Source organism: Helicoverpa zea, chromosome 15 (genome assembly GCF_022581195.2).
Source record: "Helicoverpa zea isolate HzStark_Cry1AcR chromosome 15, ilHelZeax1.1, whole genome shotgun sequence".
Taxonomy (NCBI): Eukaryota; Metazoa; Arthropoda; class Insecta; order Lepidoptera; family Noctuidae; genus Helicoverpa; species Helicoverpa zea.
This window is the reverse complement of record NC_061466.1, coordinates 1,532,621-1,551,899: the sequence shown is the minus strand read 5'-3', so window position 1 is coordinate 1,551,899 and position 19,279 is coordinate 1,532,621. Positions and strand designations below refer to the sequence as shown.

Below are 19,279 nucleotides of genomic sequence, written 5' to 3'. Positions count from 1 at the left end.
AATTAGCGCTGTTTGCCTTGATAATCCGGGCTCCATAACTCGTGTTATAAACAATTAATTAATTAAAAACAAAGATCGCAGTGGAAGTTCACAATAACGAAATGTGACGTTCGCGCGCTTTCGCGCGAGTTGTTTTGAGAAATGACGTCACGAGCTCTGATTGGTGTTCAAGATATCATGGCGGATTGCCTTATTTCGTAATTTTATTTTATAAAAATACATATCAAAAACATTATTAATAAAGAAAACAATGCGCGTTTTATATTCCAAGCTTTAAGTTTAATTTAATAAATATATTATTTTAATGATTTTTGATTACTGTCATCATGCCTATTGAGTGTACTTAATAATTACTTGAAGAATGCTCTGTCTCTGTACATGAATAGAATTTGATAAAAAAAAGTATAGCAAAACTTCTAAAGCTCCCAGTATTTTTTTCTTTTTGGTCCTAAACCTACTCTTAAAGAAAAAATATACCTAATACAATGTGTTTTATCTAATTCCAGGTTTGTGGGACCCAGATGATTACCCAGTAGAAGACCTGGTACGCGGCTGTCTACTACTTCTGGAGATCGGTATCATGCAGCCAAAACTCCAGGTGTTGGGAGGAACTGCATTACTGGACTGCGAAGGTCTCACCATGAGGCACATGCGACATTTCTCACCAGCAATAGCTATACAAGCTATGAATGTTATGGGGGTGAGTTCCATGCTTTCTTAATACCTAGATGTAAGATACCAGGGTCGCATAGATTGTAAAGGTCTCTGCACACAGCGGGCGCGGTGCGGCGGGACGGGACGGGACGGGACACGGACGACACCACACAGAGCCGTCCCGCCCGACGTGACGCGATGCGTAATATCTAGTACATTACAACTGCTCAGCGTCTCGTCGCCGTCCCGTCCCGCCGCGCCGCGCCCGCTGTGTGCAGAGACCATTACTTAAATTCCCTAGGTCCGTGTGAAACCCAATAAAACTCCTGAAAAGCTATTTTTATTTTTCACCGTAAACAGCATGAAATAACTATAATCTCCTGACATTTCAGTTCGCATTTCCCCTGCATCAGCGAGGCGTGCACGTGATCAACTGCTCCCGGGTGTTCGAAACGCTCTTCCACTTCTTCAAGCGTTTGGCGCCCGTGGACGACCTGTGGAAACGAGTACGCTTCCACGGATATGATCTCAGTTCTTTACATAAGTGAGTATCGAAAATTCATTTAAAAAAACTATGAAAAGCATAACTTTATAAGCTCTTCTCTAACTTATACGTTGACATCTTATAATTCTCACGCAGCCAACATTTCTCCCGGTTTCGTTCGCGTCACGGGGAAACTTCTTTCCGTACTAGGTTAATAGCCTATGTCACTTGGGAATAGTGTATTTCGTAACAGTGAAATAATTCAACAAATCAGTTCATTAGCTTCGGAGCCTTTAAAACGAACAACAATTAAAAATCCTGTAATAGTTATTAGTCTATTATAATTATGAGGATTCCAACAACACTCAATGTTCGTACCATAACGTAGGTAGATGTAGGTATACTTGTGACGTGTACACTTACTCTAAGTGCAGTCTAAGTCTGCAGTAACCCAAAGGCATGCTTAACAGAATATGTACTCCATATCAGATTGGCCTTTGCCTCGTTACGTGTCACTCAGCAAGTAGGTAAGACTGACACGTTCTAACTTACGCCTTTGAGTATTATATAGGCACACAGGTTAAACTAGCACAAACTAGCAAAAAGGATAGCTTTTTTATTACAGATTCAGCTAAGTAGAATAGATACTGTCGATAAAACTGATTATGATCCAAAAATATGAATTTCTATCTGTGAACCTGAAACTTTTTTTTTCCATGCCAAAAATGTGAATTAAACATGACAAAGAAATGGGCGATTACTTAAGCTACTTTATTTTAAACTAGCTTCTGCCCGCGACTTCGTACGCGGATCCTGTCCCTTATGCCAGCGACTATGGGGTCAGCAAAATCAAAGATCTGAATAGTCGCAATAGACGTGACCATAGGGATAAAAGTAGTGATTCTAATTAGACCACATTTAAGTTGTGTGTGGCAAAAATATTACACGTAGGTATTATTTCGTAAAAAAACATTAAATAGATGACAAAGTCGTGGTGACTTAGTGGAATTCGTGGTGGTTTAGTGGGTAGAGAACCAATCTCTCAAGTATGAGCGTGCGTCTTTGATTCCAGGTCTGGCAAGTGCCTGCCAATGCAACTTTTCTAAGTTCGTATGTACTTTCTACGTATATTTTGGATACCAATGACCGTTATTTGGAGGGGATGTTAAACTGTAGGTTCCGACTGTCATTGAACATTCTTGGCAGTCGTTATGGGTAGTCAGAAGCCAGTAAGTCTTACCAAGGGGTAACCGGGTTGTGGAGGTCAGATAGGCAGTCGCTCCTTGTAAAACACTGGTACTCAGTTGCATCGTGACTGGAAGTCGACCCTAACATAATTGGGACAAAGGCTCTTGAGATAATAACGACAATAATAATGAGATATATGCACCGCAAGACATCTGAGGCTGATGACGGGGAGTAGCGACCCCGCGGGGCTATATATACTGAGTTCTCCAGGGAGAGTATACTGTCCCCCATCTCCGGCCGGTCGGAGTGAACCATGACGGGGGTAGGTCTCACGCCTCTGGCTTGGCTTGGCCGTCCAGAGTGGAGTCGCTAGAGCAGGATTAGTGGCCCTGCTCGGAGGGTAGGTGCCTCATGGTAAGCACAGGGAGCGCGTAATCCGCGTTTAAAGTCCGCCGAGGTATCCTCACCCTTCAGCCGCTCATGTCCCTATTGCCCTCTTGTTGCTATTCAGTGACTGGTTACAGTAAGTGAGGTGGCGAGTCTCCACCTGCCGTTTTTACATGTACCTAATACATTGTCATCCACTAACATCCCATCAAAATAGCCCAAGTAGTTTTCCTCCATAGTTAGCAATAGTTTAGCACAGAACCGGGGATTGTCTTTTTTTTAACGACGTCCACCGGGGATTGTCCTTGGGTTCATTTCTATAGTGTATAAAGGGATAATCGTCGGTTTTGTGTCACCATTTCATTAAAGTTGTCTCAAAAGGGCTTCAGCGTGTTGGCTTCGACCCCACGTTTGCCTCCCAAAAATTTGGAACTCTGTAGTCCCGAGGTCTGGAAGAGATATACAAAATAATAATGAAGATAAAACGCAACAAAGTTAGAGAGTGGAGGCTCGTGACGCCACGTCTAGGTATGTAAAATTTGTACTAAGCAGTGACTTAACACGAAATTCAAGCGTTGTTGTATCTTCGTTATTATTTGTTTGTGAGAGAGAGAAAAGAAAAATGCGTGTCCATTATTTTAGGGTTATCTAAAAGACGGACTAATTACTTATTTTGATTCACTATACCTATTTCATAACATTCATTTCTATACATTTCAAGTGTAGTATTGCTCTTGAAGTTCCACATCAGGTGTTCCAGATCTTCGATGTTTACACGTCAATAGAGAGTGCTTATCAGATTGAACAACTTTTGCTAAAACGTCATACCTCTATATGCTATAGTCTAGCTGGGCCCCTGGAGTTCCACATCAGGTGTTTTAGATCTTCAATTTGTATAAGTCAATAGAAAGTGCTTATCAAATTGAACAACTTTTGCTAAAACGGCATACCTGTATATGGTACAGAGAAGCTGGGCTCTTGGGGTTCCACATCAGGTGTTCCAGATCTTAAAATTTATAATCTCAGCTGAAAATGCTCATCAAATGAAACAATTTTTGCCACGGCACCATATTTGTATCTCTTATAGTTTTATTGGTCTGTTGGAGTTCTGCATCAGGTCTTCAAGTTTCGAAGATAAATTATAGCCTATATGTTGACCAGGCCTAATACTGATACAACAAAGAAAAAATCATTGAAATCCGTTCAGTAGTTCGGAAGATTAGCGTGTACAAACAAACAGACATACAGACATACAGACATACAGACATACAGACAAACAGACAGAATTTTTTTTTTGGATTTGTGCTCCATTACTGTTTCTAAACCCCACCCAATTATTATTTTTTTAATATATTCAATGTACAGACACAGTTTTTTTACAGATTTATTATATGTATAGATTGCATTGAGTTCATTATCTTAATATTGTAAGTGGGTTTTTGAATCAAACTACAATGACGTGTGAGTGATAGGTACCAGTAGGTGTTGTTTGCAATACAAACTCTTCATATCTTCCAGGTGCATTGACCCAGAATGTCTGCCAAAGAGATACGGAGGACATCGCCAGGAGGTGTCGTTGGAGAAATGGCTGACGAAGATCAAGCAGTACAAGAATAAAGACTTCGATAATGATATGAGAAACTTAGGTTATGCTGTAGATTAAATTAAACGTTATTAAATTATAGACGGTGCTAAATAAAAGACAGATCTCAAAGTGCCTGCTGAAATAACGCGAGTTGTTCCCTATGTGCGTACTAGGAAATCATAATAAGCAGGCGTTCATTTGGGTGAATGACTGAAAGTGTGAAATGTGAAATGACAATAGAATACAACAAAATGTAGGTTATCATTGAAAGACAATATCCATGCATATTAACAAGTTTGGCTCATAAGCGTTTCGTAAAATAAATTATCTACAGTTATCTTATATTTGTATGAAGTTTTTAAATTAAAACTATCTAAACTATATTACAAACTGAAAATTATTATCTACAACTACAGATCTACAAACTAGAATAAATATAATACAACGAATAAAAAAAATATCATCTATAATATTACCTACCTAAAGACGTAAGCTATTATTTAAATCGAAGCCAAGTGTGATATTGATATGGATAATGTATAGGTAATCTCTAAGTAAATATTTTTTTATTAATTTTGTAAAAACTGAGACTGGAGTATTGTTCTCTTAGTTAAAGTAAATCATGTTAGTTAACAGTACATAAGCTATAATAAACTGCTCAAAGTGTTGTGATCTTTCTCGTTCATATCTATACCTATTTATATTCCTAATAGACTTAAAATGTAATTAATATAATCATACTTTATACACATTTTAGCGCTTATATTTAAAAATACATTTATATTCATTGTTTTTTTACGTTTTAAATAAACTTTTTTACAAATCTCAGAAAGTATTTTTCCTTGTAGAGTATATTTACAATTCTATAATTACTACCTGAAACTTCAATAAATTCATGAATAGAAAGATCTGACATACGATTTTTAAACCTTACCGTTACCTTTCCATAAGTACTTAGTAGTAATCTCAACTCTTTTTTTTGACGTGCAGTTGCGTTATCACCATAGTTTAAGTACAAGCCTATAACATTAGCAACCCAGAAACACAATTTTCCCCAAGATCAAGGTAAATGGGAAACGGAACTAGTTTGCCATCTATTTATAGCGCAACCGACTAGTTTAGATACTTTCACTTTTTACAAATTATTTCTCAATTCGGACTACTGGCTCTCAAACATGGCGTTGCAATAAATAAAAAAATAAATAAAAATAAAAATAAAAATCTTTTATTTTCAGGCATCGACGGCCCATAGCGTGTTAGTAAACAGTACAAACTTACAAACTATGTTAGTAGTAACACACAAGTACAAAATAATATAAAATAATACACACACTACATCCAGGATTATTAGAAGATTTATCAAGTCCCATGTCTAACATGCAGCTTGATAAATCTATCCATAACAGGCCCTTCTAGCCTTTCTGAAAATACCTTCAGAATGCTGTTGCTGCTTCCCCTCGATCTGCGTACCACTGATGCCACTTTTTTGCGCATGATCGCGAAATAATCATCAGTGTGCGCATCCGCGAACATCCCTGACGCACTACAGTAAGGTGGAAGCCTCAACAGCGCCCTGAAGGCGTTATTATATTGAATGCGCAGTGCGCTGTCCGCTTTTTGTGTATGATTAGCCCACAGACTGCTGGTGTAGAATATTTGACAAAACGCTTTAAAAAGTGTTATTTTAACCGGTGCTGAACAACCAGCAAACCTGCGCGCCAACATGTTTCCCCTCACAGCCAGCGCCCTGCGCTCCCTTTCCATATCTAGATCGTCTTTTAAATCCTCTGTCACAATATGGCCTAGATATTTAAATTGTGTTACCCTGTTTAGCGGTAACCCGTTCAGTTTTACGTGTGGGATATATGAGGGGCTTTTATTTTTTCCCTTAAAAACCAATAACTCACTTTTCGTGGGATTATACTTCAGCCCATGCTGTTCAGCGTACCTTTCACATATAGTGAGTAACTTTCTTATTCCCCCGATTGTGGGGCTCAGCAGCACCATATCGTCTGCGTAACTTAAATTATTTAAACTTACTCCGTCTACATGGCAACCGACATGAGTGCTGCTGAGCTCAACAAGCAAGTTGTTGACATAAATATTAAATATTCTCGGGGAAGTCAGACCCCCCTGCCTCACACCACATTTCAATTTATATGGCTCTGATAATGCGTTAGACCATTTAACAAAGTTCCTTTGCTTTTCATACCAGATAGATAATATTGACACCAATGCAGCCGGAACTCCCGCCCTCCGAAGCTTCTCCCATAAAACGTTATATGAAACTAGGTCAAACGCTTTGGAAAGATCTAGGAAACAAGCATACACCGGTGTCTTCCTGTCCGTATAATATTTGACAGTGTGCTTTAACGCAAGTATTGCACTCTCTGTAGACAGCCCCGCACGAAAACCGAACTGTGTGTCGTGAAGTTTTGTACAGTTACTCAGGTGCACGTCAAGCACACTGTCAAACACTTTGGCTATTACAGTTGCTAACGAAATTGGCCTATAGTTCCCTTTGTCAGCTATGTCTCCCGTCCGATTTTTTACAATAGGAACAACTAACCAGTGAAAAGCAATGCAACCGACCAGTTTTTAACGCTCCGTCTTAATTATATTATTTACGAAATAAAAACAAACCATTTGCATACAAATTACGTAATCTGCATTTCCATGTGAGCTACATTACACCTCGACGTAACACATTCACCAGTCGATTGTTTTTGGTACCTACTTTAGGAGGTACTTTATCATGTTTTGAAGAATACATATTTATAAATAATCGGGACAAAGGGATATTACGAGTATAAAGGCACGATACCATTTTTTTTACCGTTTACCCTTATGTTACCAAGCTACCGCATTGGGAAATATCCTGTAATGATAGCTGTGTTTTGTGAAATAAATAAATGTTTCGGGCGAATTGCACCGACCGTGGTCACGTGTAGGCGGGTGAAGTTAAAACCTTTTTTTTTTTAATACCTACAGATGTTTTAAATAAACAATATGTCTATTTTAAACTCCCGTCTACTATTTGCATTATAATCAACCCGCAAGATAAGTTTACTTAGATCATGAATCATGAAGTAAATTTTCCTCATTTGCCTTTAGCTAACTCTTCAGATTTTTCTGTAAACTATAGTTTTGTCATAAACACGCTTAATCCTAGGCGGATACTGTTTTTTTCCATCGTATGTCCACATATCAATTTCCCGTAGGTAATCTCTTACTTAGTATACTTACTTAAGTGTGTTAGAAATCTTCGCTGTATAAACAAATGGATATAGATAAATATCATTTTTTTAATGGATACGTATCTATCCTAAACCTTTAAACATGAAAGTTCGTGACCAGTTAGAAATTAGAACACCCAGGTATTGCAATTAGGAAGCCAAGAAGGTTGATACATTGTATTCCATTACATACTGCTCAAGTCACAAAGGCAATCCGGATGATTACCTGAATTGATTGTAAGAAGCAGATTCTTCTTCTATATCTCAAGCCAATACCTAACAAGTAGCCAATCTTACTGATTGGCTTCTTAACCAACCTTTAAGTACAAAGGAAACCCTTCTCACAACACCAGCACCCAAACATTCCAAGTTACATAAAAGGTCAGTACACTGCATTGAGACCATGTTCCGGCAATCACGATTACTATAGATTCTATTCTCCGCCGAGCACGCGTCGCAGGCGCAGCTAAGGATTGTCTATGAGATCAGTGGGTGGCATAACACGAGTAACCGCGGCATGCAGCGGACGTGTTGATCGCTCTACCTACCTACTTATATAAACAAATACGAGTTCCTATAAAAAGTTTTACTGTAGAAAATATCCTATTGAATTAAGTGTTGTTAATATGAAGTCGTTGTGAAGTGGTTTTTATTGGGATTGACTTCTAATCTCTTGGTGAGTTATTTTTTGTTTGGGATTTGTGTCAGTCATCGCAGTTTTTGTTTATTTTGATAAGTTACGTGGGCATTGAAATTCATTTTTTTGTTAATATTCGTTTTCAATAAAAGTGCTTGATTAAAGACAACCACAAAACAAAAGTTTGAAGGAACTTCTATATTTATCATCAAGCTTATAAGCTTATTATCTTAGCTTCTATGAAGCTTTTATTAGCATCCACAATTTATATAGGAAGCTATAGTAAGACGATATCTCAGAATCTAATTATTGATTAAGGAAGAAAAAAATATATTAACTTACTGACGTGCGTAAATAAAAAATAATACCGTTTAGCTTACAAAAAATAGAAGGTAAAAGTCGTTAGGCTTAAAAACTTCGTCAAAGTCGTGCACAAAAACATACATACTTTCACATACAAGATTATAGAAATGTGATACAGTTATAATCACGTAACTTGCTTTAGCTTCTAAATCATGTGCAGAAAGTATCGTTGTTAACTATTTAAGTCATCTATCGTAAATTGTGAATTAACTTTATTCATTATTGAAAATTAATAGATTTCCGCAAATAAACGCCTGATTCCATAAATACTTGTTGTACATTATATGTTTCATTAATTAAATAAATGTTCGTCCGTATCTATTTTAAACTAATCTAACTAATCTTGAATGGATTACTATTGTGTAGAGATATCTGAAAGTATCTTTCAAGGATTTCTGAAAGCTAAGCTGGTCTAGAATCGAATTATCAAGATTGTTTTCGCGCTATACAAAGTTTTTCGATACAATTACCTACGTTACCGGGCAGCGCTGGTTGAAAAGTATTTAACAAATCCCATTTTCAAATAGTTGGCTTTAGAACTGAGTTAAATCGCTAAATCCCTATTCTAAACCAGTGCCTAACTATTGAACTACTTTGATAGGTCTGATCTTTAACTGCTTACTTCGATCTTTCAATGACATCTTCTATTTGAATCTGGCGCCCTAGTATTTTGTTACTGATGAAAATTTACCTGGTGGTACACCTTAGTAAATACTTACCTTAAGTTTTTCTTTTTCTTAAAATACATCAAAATAATAAAATAACTAATGTTAATAAAACAATAAACATAATAATATCCTGTGCAATTGAGACTGGCAGTTCACTAGTTAACCTTGGCCCGAGATAGGGCTTTGAACTTTCATGCAAGAGTAAAATACTTATCGTACTTAATTTTAATTACATCAAACCAAAGTATCTTTATAACCTTAATAAACAACAACATTGCTTTGTTTTTAGCAATAATTAAATTCAGAACAATGCTCTTAATGAAGGTTAAAATAGCTACCAATTTGTGCTAACAAGATCAATAAGATCATTGAATCATTTGTCTGTTATATTCTCACTATAACCGATAAGTGTAAGTGTAAATAATTTTACGGCAAGAAGCTACTTAAGTAGAGATTGCAACATTGCAACTTATCGGAACTCAATTCACTTTATCTTGCAACATACAGAATCCAGACCAATTTTTATGGCCACATCGAGTTCAGACTCACTAATTATGATGGCTATCTCACAAATTACTCGGTTTCCTCATATCTGACAAGATCTTCCTTTAAATCCGTTCTTTTGTATCCATACCATTTTTCGTCATTTGCAAGTGGGATTTGATAACGGTCATTAGAACTAAGCATGATTATATTACTTCGTATAGCCTTCGACAAAATAGCACTTTATTGGTCAGATTGCGCAAAGTATGGACCAAGGCGACGAAATAATTCGATATAATGCAATGTAACGCCACAAGACATAAAAGGGTTATTATCTTATAGCCAATACAAATGATGATGATTTACAAGAGAGACAAAAAGTAGGTAACGTCGTTAATGATGCTGCATTGCCGCTTATAAAGAAACACACGAATGCACGAACGCTACGCATTTTATAAATAAATGTATAAACAATAGCGATAGAATCAGCTGTTAGAAGATCAGATGAAAAATTCGCTGCTTTTGTGTAATCGACTCCAGGAGCAAATATTGGTTATTGGTAGATAATTAGTAAAACGATACCAGTATTTTTTTCAAGAAGTTACTTATACAAATAGGTATATTTATTAGAACAAAAAGTTCGTTTACAAAAATTTTACTTTCGTTAACATGCATATTAGGAAAGAAATACTGTGCAGTTCATTAATAGTATGAGGTCTCAACTTACTTCATCTCATGATGGGGTCAACGGAATACGTATTATTTTAAGTTCATATATGAAAATTAGTAATAGCACCTCCAATAGTAAACCGTAATTGACGTACCTAATATTTCTCCTAACTATGCCAGGCAAACAAACCAAACTATCGGAAAGTTTTTTTTCAGATTATCAAGCCCATTTTTCCTCAAGATGGTTTCCTTTACCTTTACTCAGTCATCGGTGTTCAAGATACACTTAGATAATTCATCCTTTCGTAGAAAAGTTAGGTACATTAGGTTAATTGCCTGACTTGAAACAGCACCCACCTGTATTTGAGAGGCAGCTGCTTTAACCACAACTCTACCCCAGTTTAGTTCCACATTTTCGCAAAACCAATGAGGGATAAGAAATCCACAAACTAATTGAGCAGAAATTTTAATTTCCACAACTGATTTATGCTAATTCGTTTTTGAGCAACATACTTCCTTCCCACCATATAGGTAACTGTGTTACAATTGTATTACATAGTATCTTTCAAAATCCAACAATGTTTTAGGAATCATTTTGCGCTTCTTAAATGTTGCAATTTAGATAAAATATTATGCAGAATGCACTTGGGTAATTAGTTGATTGGGTCATTAAAGTTTCGTAACTATGTTAAGTCAGTATTTTTCCATTAAAGTGAGAGGCTGTGGACTCACACTAGCGATTTCCGGCACTTCCAATGCAATGATGTTATTTATTGAAAGTAAAAGTAAATACATATAAAAGAAAATAAAAAACTGGGTTGAACTTAAAGCTTCTTGATTGTTTGTTTTTATTACAACGATTAATTTGGTTACGTCTAAAGTGAACAAGGTTTTGAGTACAGAGGTGATTGCAGGAAGAAAAAAGTTCTTCATTGTTTGCTAGAATTTTGAATTTAATAACAATGTACTTTCATCATTTGCTAACGGTGACAGATGCTAGAAAACAACCTAGAAAGTTAGCTTGATGCTATCTTGTCAAGCACGACCATAATAAAAAACATGACTAGATTTTCTTCGGACCACGCATTTGGTTTTCGTACGTAACGCGAACGAACATACTCAATTACTCATTTTTCATTATTTAGCTGATAGAAAGAAACATTTCGTCAATGTCCCACCAAAATGCTACCAGGATTTCATAACACCACTGTAGGTAATTAGTAATTAGCCGCACGCTGTCACGGAGGCTAGTCAGTCAACAACTTGTGTCAATTTCATTGAAATTATAGTCAACGGTAGCGGCATTTTTACGAGTACTTTAAGGTCGACGGCGGAAAAATGTACTTACTTTAAAAGGTTATTGTTCTGTAATTGCATGGCTTTATGACATGGTTCTTTGTCGTGTTTTCCTTTTTTTCAACAGTTACTTATCCACATAATAGTATAGTTTCTCTTGGCACGTAAACCAAATGTTGCGTACGTTTACGTTTGTCACCATTTGCCGTCATCAAACCGCTGAATTTATAGTTTTCTATTGTCTGTTACAACTTTACCTACATCTACTAGATCTTCTTCAGTATAAAAGTTCAGACAACCGTTAAGTGTAGGTAAACACCGGAATAAGCTGTACTCTGCTGCTTCTGAGTCACAGTCTCACAGTCAGACTCACGTCACAATATTAGAGAAAAGCTAGGCAGACAATGATTTCGTAACTATAAGAACTATATTAGACGTTGCTTAAAAGTTTATTAAGTTCAAGTTAAATTTTTCTTCACACTCTTAACAAACCGGTTTATGGGTGCTGTTGAACCTGCGTTAGGCAATTTAAAATCTTCCATTAGGTAATTAAAATAAATAGCCATATTGATTGATCAGCTGCTGAAGTATCTAAAGCACCTACATCAACAATCCAGACCAACATAACTATTAAAGTAACAATTTACCTAATTCTGAATTACTTTGTTTCAGTACAATAAATATGCCGTTTATCGAGATAGCATTTCAAGCTGAAATAAGTAGATACGAGGATCCGGAATTCGCAGAATATGCAAAACGACACTGTAACGAAGATCCGGACACCAGGGGCAAAGCAATCGAGGAGTTACGTAGACTTATCCGGGGTAAGATTCACTCCTCTTTACCAGCCATCCAAATCTTGATACTCGTACCGCCACGTTCCGTTACCGACCATTTCACAAAATAAAAAAATCGATTTGCAAGTTGCATCTTTCAGAAAATACAAAAAAGAAACACCTCCGGCTTGTCAGTTTCCTGGCAACCGCACCTGGCGACATCTTCTACGGAAAATTCAGATTTGCTTTAGACAAAATACGTTTAACGTGCCATCCGAAACACAGCCAATGGTGTCTAAGATATACTTAGAAAGTACATACAAATGATTATGGAACTCTAAAAACTAAATTAAAGAAAAACGCGGCGGTGAAAACAAGTCTTATTTGTTTAACGATTTATTTCAGAGCGAGGAGAATGCAATCCACGGCGAATAGATGATGCCTATTTACTACGGTTTCTTAGATGTCGGCGGTTCATTCCTGCGCTAGCACATAAATTGGTAAGCAATATTACTCTTCTTCCGAGAATATTTGAATGCCACTTATTCATCAATCATTAAAATCATCAAAAAACAATAACGTATAAAACATACACTTAACATGTAACTATACTGGGTTTACTACAATTTCACGAGTAAAATCCGCAGATGGATTTTTGAGTTATGTCACTTTTGCAGTAAAATTGAAACAATAACTTCTATGTTACTAAGGCAACAGAAATCTAAAGGAGCGCAAAACAACCTGCGCGCGTATACAAAATCACCACCGACTGACTGTCAAGCGCGTTTTTTTTGTCCCTCGATTCTGAGTTGTCTCTTTAGCACCAAAAGTGAAACATTCAATTCAATAATACTAGGGCAAGAGGAATTTAGAAGAGCTCAACAAAGTAAACACCGCGCCAAAAAACATCGAGTGCCTAGTGCGAGTTTTTCAAGTTAACTTTTTCGATGCGAAGATTACCATACCATATTGAATCAATCATGTAGCATTTACGTTTTATAATTCCCCTTTAGTTAATAAAGACTGTCATCGGTACTTGGTCGTAGGTATTTACGCTCGAACTCACTTTTGCGAGTGTAAAAATTATTAACCGGCAAAATGAATGAAGATGTAATATCTAAATCATGTGACGTAGCATACGACTCTTTATTTCAATAGACTTGTTAATTACGTATCGAGTTGCGAACGCTCTCAAAACTCGGAATCAGCACGAGTGCTTTGAGTTATGTCACTTTTGCAGCAAAATTGAAACAATAACTTTTATGTTACTAGGGCAATAGAAATCTAAAGGAGCGCAAATCTGCTCAAACTGCGCGCGTAAACAAAATCCGACTGCGAGCGACGACGCCAGCGCGTGTTTTTTTTTTGGTCCCTCGATTATGAGTTGTGTCTCTTTAGCACTAAAATTGAAACATTCAATTCAATAATACTAGGGTAAGAGGAATTTAGAAGAGCTCGACAAAGTAAACACCGCGCCAAAAACCATCGTCTGTGTTCGATACCGATTCGGAGTCGAGTCACTAGTACTTTACAACAAAAATTGGAACGTTTTGCCTTTTATATTACTAGGGTGTAAGGAATTCAGTAGAGCTCAACCGTAAATTATATCGCCCGTAAAGTAAATCGCCGAATATGGTCAGACCCGTGGCTTCGACCACAGAATCATCAAACTAATAACTAGAACAAGTAGGTAGTACCTACTTAATATATTATTCGTAGCTCTAATAAGATACATAGCTATTTTAAAATATAATCGATTATATCGTCTATGTCCGCACACCCAATTGCGTGAACTCAGTTGTCATGATAAACGATTGACGTCCATCATAGACCCTCGTCACTTGGGAACATCTGAAGTAATCACGTGATAGCCTGGCTAGCACCCAATCGATCCTTGGAATTTATCGATATTATCAATCGTTCTAAAGACAGATTGCCTTGACTTACGAAGTTAAAAATAAAGATTTCATCTGAATGGCTCGGTGAGGTGGCAGTAACAAGGTGATGTGACAAGGATGATAGGGTCAAAGACAATGGTTATAAGGTGATGTTACGTTGGCACAAAAACATACATTATGCTGAATCTAAAGAATGCACAAATATTGCATAACTCGAGGTCGTGACAAAGTGTGCGAAAGACATTGAACTAGTCAAAAATATTTGTAAACTAAAATTACGGAATAAGAAGGTCAAGTGATGCATACTATAGGTACAGTAAAATGTAATGATCAAGGGGCAATATCAAGGGCGGATCCAGCTTCGGCGCCAGGGGGGGGTCACCCAGTCATGGTCAAGTCACAAAAAATATTATATTGTAGCGTATACTTCTTTTAATATTAAAAGTAGTAGTATAAATACAATAAGTACGTACGGAGCGAGCTCGAAATTTTTACGAATGTTAAGAAAAGTGTTTTCATGTAGAAAATGGCCAGAGCAGAGTGAGCGCAATTTCTCGTACATATTTATATACTACACACAGGTGCCAAACAAAAAAGCGCGAGCGAAGCGAGCGCGAAAATTTTGTGTTCAGGTCGAGGACTAAGGTTAAAAAAGTTTTTTTTATCTAGAAAATGGTCCGAGCTGAGCGAACGCGATTTCTTGGACATAATCACAGATGCGAAATTGAAAAAAGCGTGCGCGAAAATTTTTATTCAGTTCGAGGACTAAAAGTAGATGAAAATGCTTTCTTGCTGTATAACAAATAAACAGCACAAATACAAGAAAGCGCGATCATAGCAAGCGCGAGATTTTTTTCAGGTTGAAGACTTAACGTTTGAAAAGTATTGTGTACGCAGAAAAGGGCGCGTACGTTTTTTTATTGCAGCAACAGTAAAACATTTTCTGTGAAAACTTCAATTGTCTTACTATTGGTAAGGGTTCATGAGATTAGGGCCGTCTCTAGCTCATGTAGCGCCTGGGTGCAATCATCACCCAAGCGCCATCTATGTATCTATTGAAAGATTATGAGTAGTACATATTGATCGAAGTACTTTACAAGGAATATAAATAAGAACGTTCGAACGAAAGTCACTTTTTTGGTAGGTTAAAATATTTCCAAATCATTGTAGGCTCAAACTGTTGGCCAGATTTAAGTTATGAAATTTGAGACAGGACAACGTAATTGTAAAAATTAGCGCGAGCGAAGCGAGCGCGCAAATTTTTTAATTTTGGGACACAAAAAGTTTATGTTTTAAAAACCGCTGTAAAGTAACAAGCAGTCGGAAGCGTAAACTGTTTTGTTTTTGAGGACTCCATTAATATATTTTTTTTGCTATATTTGACTTATGAAGTATTCAAGGCAAAGTAATTATATGTATCCTGCCTTGATAACTTCATATTGCGCGAGCGAAGCGAGCGCGAAATTTTTTGAGCCTACGACACAAAAGCACCTGATTAAGTACATTGTAAAGCAACAAGTAGCCGCGAGCGCAGCGAGCGCGAACTTTTTTAGATTATTTGTTTGAAGACTCACAAATCAGACTGGGAATTACGTACAAATAAAAAGGAACCGTGATTAGAGCGAGTGCCATTTGTGTTCGTTGATTCGGTGCGTCAATAAAAATAATAAACAATCAGAAATACAGCACAGACATAGTCATTTACTCGCGAGCGTAGCGAGCTAGAATTTTTTTCACTTAGTTGGAGGATGTTAATGCAGTTAAAAATAATCAAAATGATCAATCCAACAAAGCGAAGGCGGCTTTTTTGTCAGTATCATTGATACAATGTGGAACTTCCTTATCGAACGGGTGTAATTTCTTCGAAATTTCCTGGTGGTGGGGCGTCCCGCGGCGCCCCTGAGACCGAGGCGCCCGGGTTATTCGCACACCCTGCACCATAGGTTAAGACGGCCCTGCATGAGATACAGCATGTAATGTAGACAACCCGGACAGCGGATTCTTAGTAACAGGGTCCCGTTTCCTCCTTTTGGGTACGGATAAAGAGTAAATAAAGAATAGAGAGCGAGCGTTGCGAGCACGAATTCTTCAGCAAAAATACTCTACCTATTCACTCGGAATAAAAATTATCTTATACTTATAACAAAAACATCGTGTTTAACCATTTCAATTATTAGTCCTCTTAGGTCCTGAACCTGGCCCAGGGGGGGGTCATGACCTTATGACCTACCCCCTGGATCCGCCGTTGGGCAATATCGTTATTTTACTTCAGACTTAAGTAACCTCTTCTAAATCCGTTAATTTGGTTACTCGAGATAGATCTCATACAAGTAATGTCAAACTCCAATCTCTAAGCAAAACTACAGATAGTTAGAATATTGGGAGTAGCCACCATACAATATCATCAATCATCAAATCACGTTGACAACTATAATTTCCGATTCCGTTGTAACCATCGCGAGATTCCAAGGACCATCATTATGTCCAGGTTAGGAAACTCAAAATCATGGAGTAAGGAATAGAGCGGAGATGCCATAATACAGGTAGGTCATGAGCCTTCTTTTAGGTCAAATTCATACGGTGGGCATCACCAAAACGATCAGTTACGATTAATTTAACGAGGGTTTTGGCTTCTTTGAGACATCTGTCAACGATTTTTAGTATTACAAAGATTGTTCTGGTCAAGAGAAGGCGTATAAGAGCGAAGAAAGTAACGTCCCCCGCAAACCCTCATTTTGGCGCGCTACTTTATTAGGAGATTTTCCGTTATGGCACCTCCGCTAGTCATCTTATTCCATGATTAAAATGCTAAGAACGTGAATCTGACCGGCCACTGTTTATTACATGGATTCCTTGACATGAAAACGTGCGTCGCCTTTCAAAGTTACAAGTCGAAAATGTAGTAATGTCGTACGTGTATTTCCAAAAAAGTTTATCAATTTTGCTAATTTTGAGGTGTTGAAGGAATTTTATTTAATTACACATCGTTTTTTAAGTTGGGTAATTTAATAGTTTGTCAGTATTTATTATACGTTTTCTTACACTTTCTTTTTTAACAACGATCTTTTATTTGGTCCTAATGATCATTTTCATCACTAGCCTACCATAAATAATGGACCAAATGGCTTGGAAATTACCTCTACTTATTAGTGGTAAGTAAGAGAAAGTAGGCATAGGTACAAAACTACATATGTACATACATTATTTTTTCACTTTCTAACCGAAATACTAGCTGTTTTCATAGAAAAACGACTACGCAATGGCTTTTTGCGTTTTGAAGGTTTTAGGGCGAATGCTATTATATTTTAATTTGTATAATTTTGTATAAATATCAATTTTATATTACATAGCTTTTAACTTTTCTAAAATTATTGTGTTTGCCGACAGATGGTTCGCTACGAAGAGTTTCGTCGCCAGAACGCATACCTGTATGACTGCGACCCCTTCAAGCTAACCACAGCGGAAGAAGTCTACGCTGGGGTACTGCCAGAGAGCCCAGATAACGGACGCATCATACTAATGAGGTTTGGTAAGATGTTGAGGAAATTGCATGACATCTTCTTAGTTTTGTGCTGTCCTGGTAGCTGTTGGTACCTCGTATTGGTTGAGTTTGTTTCGATTAAACCAATTTTATATCGATATCGATTAAACATTATTCGTAAGACAAATAAATAATCACCTAGGCTAAACAAATATGATAGTAGCCTTTTCAAGAGATATTTTCGAATTCTGTAATAGATTTCTAGAATCTCTTTTAAAGTGATGAGATTTAAAAAAACCAAAAATCTAAAATATTCCTCTATTCTTCCAGGTCAATGGGATGTAGACACAGTCCCAATAGAAGACTTGGTTCGCTATGCTCTAATTATGGATGAAATTGCAATGATGCAGCCGAAGCTGCAGATCCTGGGAGTCACCATCGTAGTGGACTTGGATGGACTCAACTTGAGGCAGGTCACGCAACTGACTCCGACCGTGGCAGGACAGATCGTTAGCTTAATGGGGGTAATTTTCATAACAAAAATTTACTACATAGGATGAAAATAAGAATAGGAAATCAAACTAAATTATATTAAAAAACTTTTCACTTGTATAATTATTACACCATCATACAGTAAATGCCATCTACTAGCAAACAAATGTACTGTTTCCATCTAAACATTCAACGGCGTCCATAAGGTTTCTAACATTACCACTAGATGTCTCTGCAGCTTTCATAATTTCTTTCTTTTCAGGTGAACTTCCCACTGGCAAACCACTGCCTTCACATAGTCCGTTACAACTGGCTTCTTCATTCCATCTTCTACCTCTTCAAGCAATTTATGCCTCAAGCTGTCTGGAGCCGCATACATTTCCATGGCAACGACGTGACTTCTCTTCATAAGCATATTGACCCAGAATATCTACCTCCAGAGTTGGGAGGCCGGTGTCGCCATGTGATATCCACCGTTCATTGGATCTCAAAAATAAATGAGTACAAAGACGATTTTCTAGTGAAAGAACTTAAAGAATTGGGATTTAAGGTTAAAAGTTGATGAAGTATCTACCTATTAATAAAATTTATTTTTGTTTGTGTGTGTGTATCTATTATTGTCTTTTCCTGTTTCCTTAATAGCAAAACTCCAAACTTTGCCTAAATCCAGGATTTAAATGATTGCAAATTAGGCGTTTTTTTCCATACAAACGTCGTCGTCTCAAGATTTAGCGGTCTTTCCCTCGCGTACTATTCTGATCCTGCGTGTCTGTGAAATGGTATTTATATTTATAAACAGTCCTAATACCATTTCTTGATGATTTTTTTCAATATGGTGCTCACCTTTTCAGCCACATTTGTTTAAAATATTAATAAATCCACGTATCTCGCATTAGATTATTTAATCTGGAAACCCCTCCATTCCGCGAACTTTTAGACCTCCCCGTGCCAACTACTAAGGCTGCATAAGTAACGACTAGTA

The 19,279-nt window shown here is 37.1% G+C and overlaps 2 protein-coding genes across 3 annotated transcripts in view; both read left to right on the top strand.

Annotated features, from left to right (window-relative positions):
- Positions 1-5,126, top strand: part of LOC124636802 (alpha-tocopherol transfer protein-like) — a 46,485-nt gene extending 41,359 nt beyond the window's left edge. For both annotated transcript variants that reach the window (XM_047172953.1, XM_047172952.1), the window contains exons 5-7: positions 507-700; positions 1,047-1,198; positions 4,232-5,126. In XM_047172953.1, coding sequence (XP_047028909.1) covers positions 507-700; positions 1,047-1,198; positions 4,232-4,376 — 491 coding nt within the window. In that variant the 3' untranslated portion in view covers positions 4,377-5,126. The remainder of the gene's footprint in view (positions 1-506; positions 701-1,046; positions 1,199-4,231) is intronic.
- Positions 5,127-8,030: 2,904 nt separating this feature from the next.
- LOC124636804 (clavesin-1-like) lies at positions 8,031-18,897 on the top strand. Its single transcript, XM_047172956.1, has 6 exons — positions 8,031-8,210; positions 12,323-12,474; positions 12,832-12,926; positions 17,712-17,853; positions 18,136-18,329; positions 18,560-18,897. The coding sequence occupies exons 2-6, from the start codon at positions 12,333-12,335 to the stop codon at positions 18,857-18,859; spliced, it is 873 nt and encodes a 290-aa protein (XP_047028912.1). The 5' UTR covers positions 8,031-8,210; positions 12,323-12,332; the 3' UTR covers positions 18,860-18,897.
- The last annotated feature ends 382 nt before the right edge of the window (positions 18,898-19,279 follow it).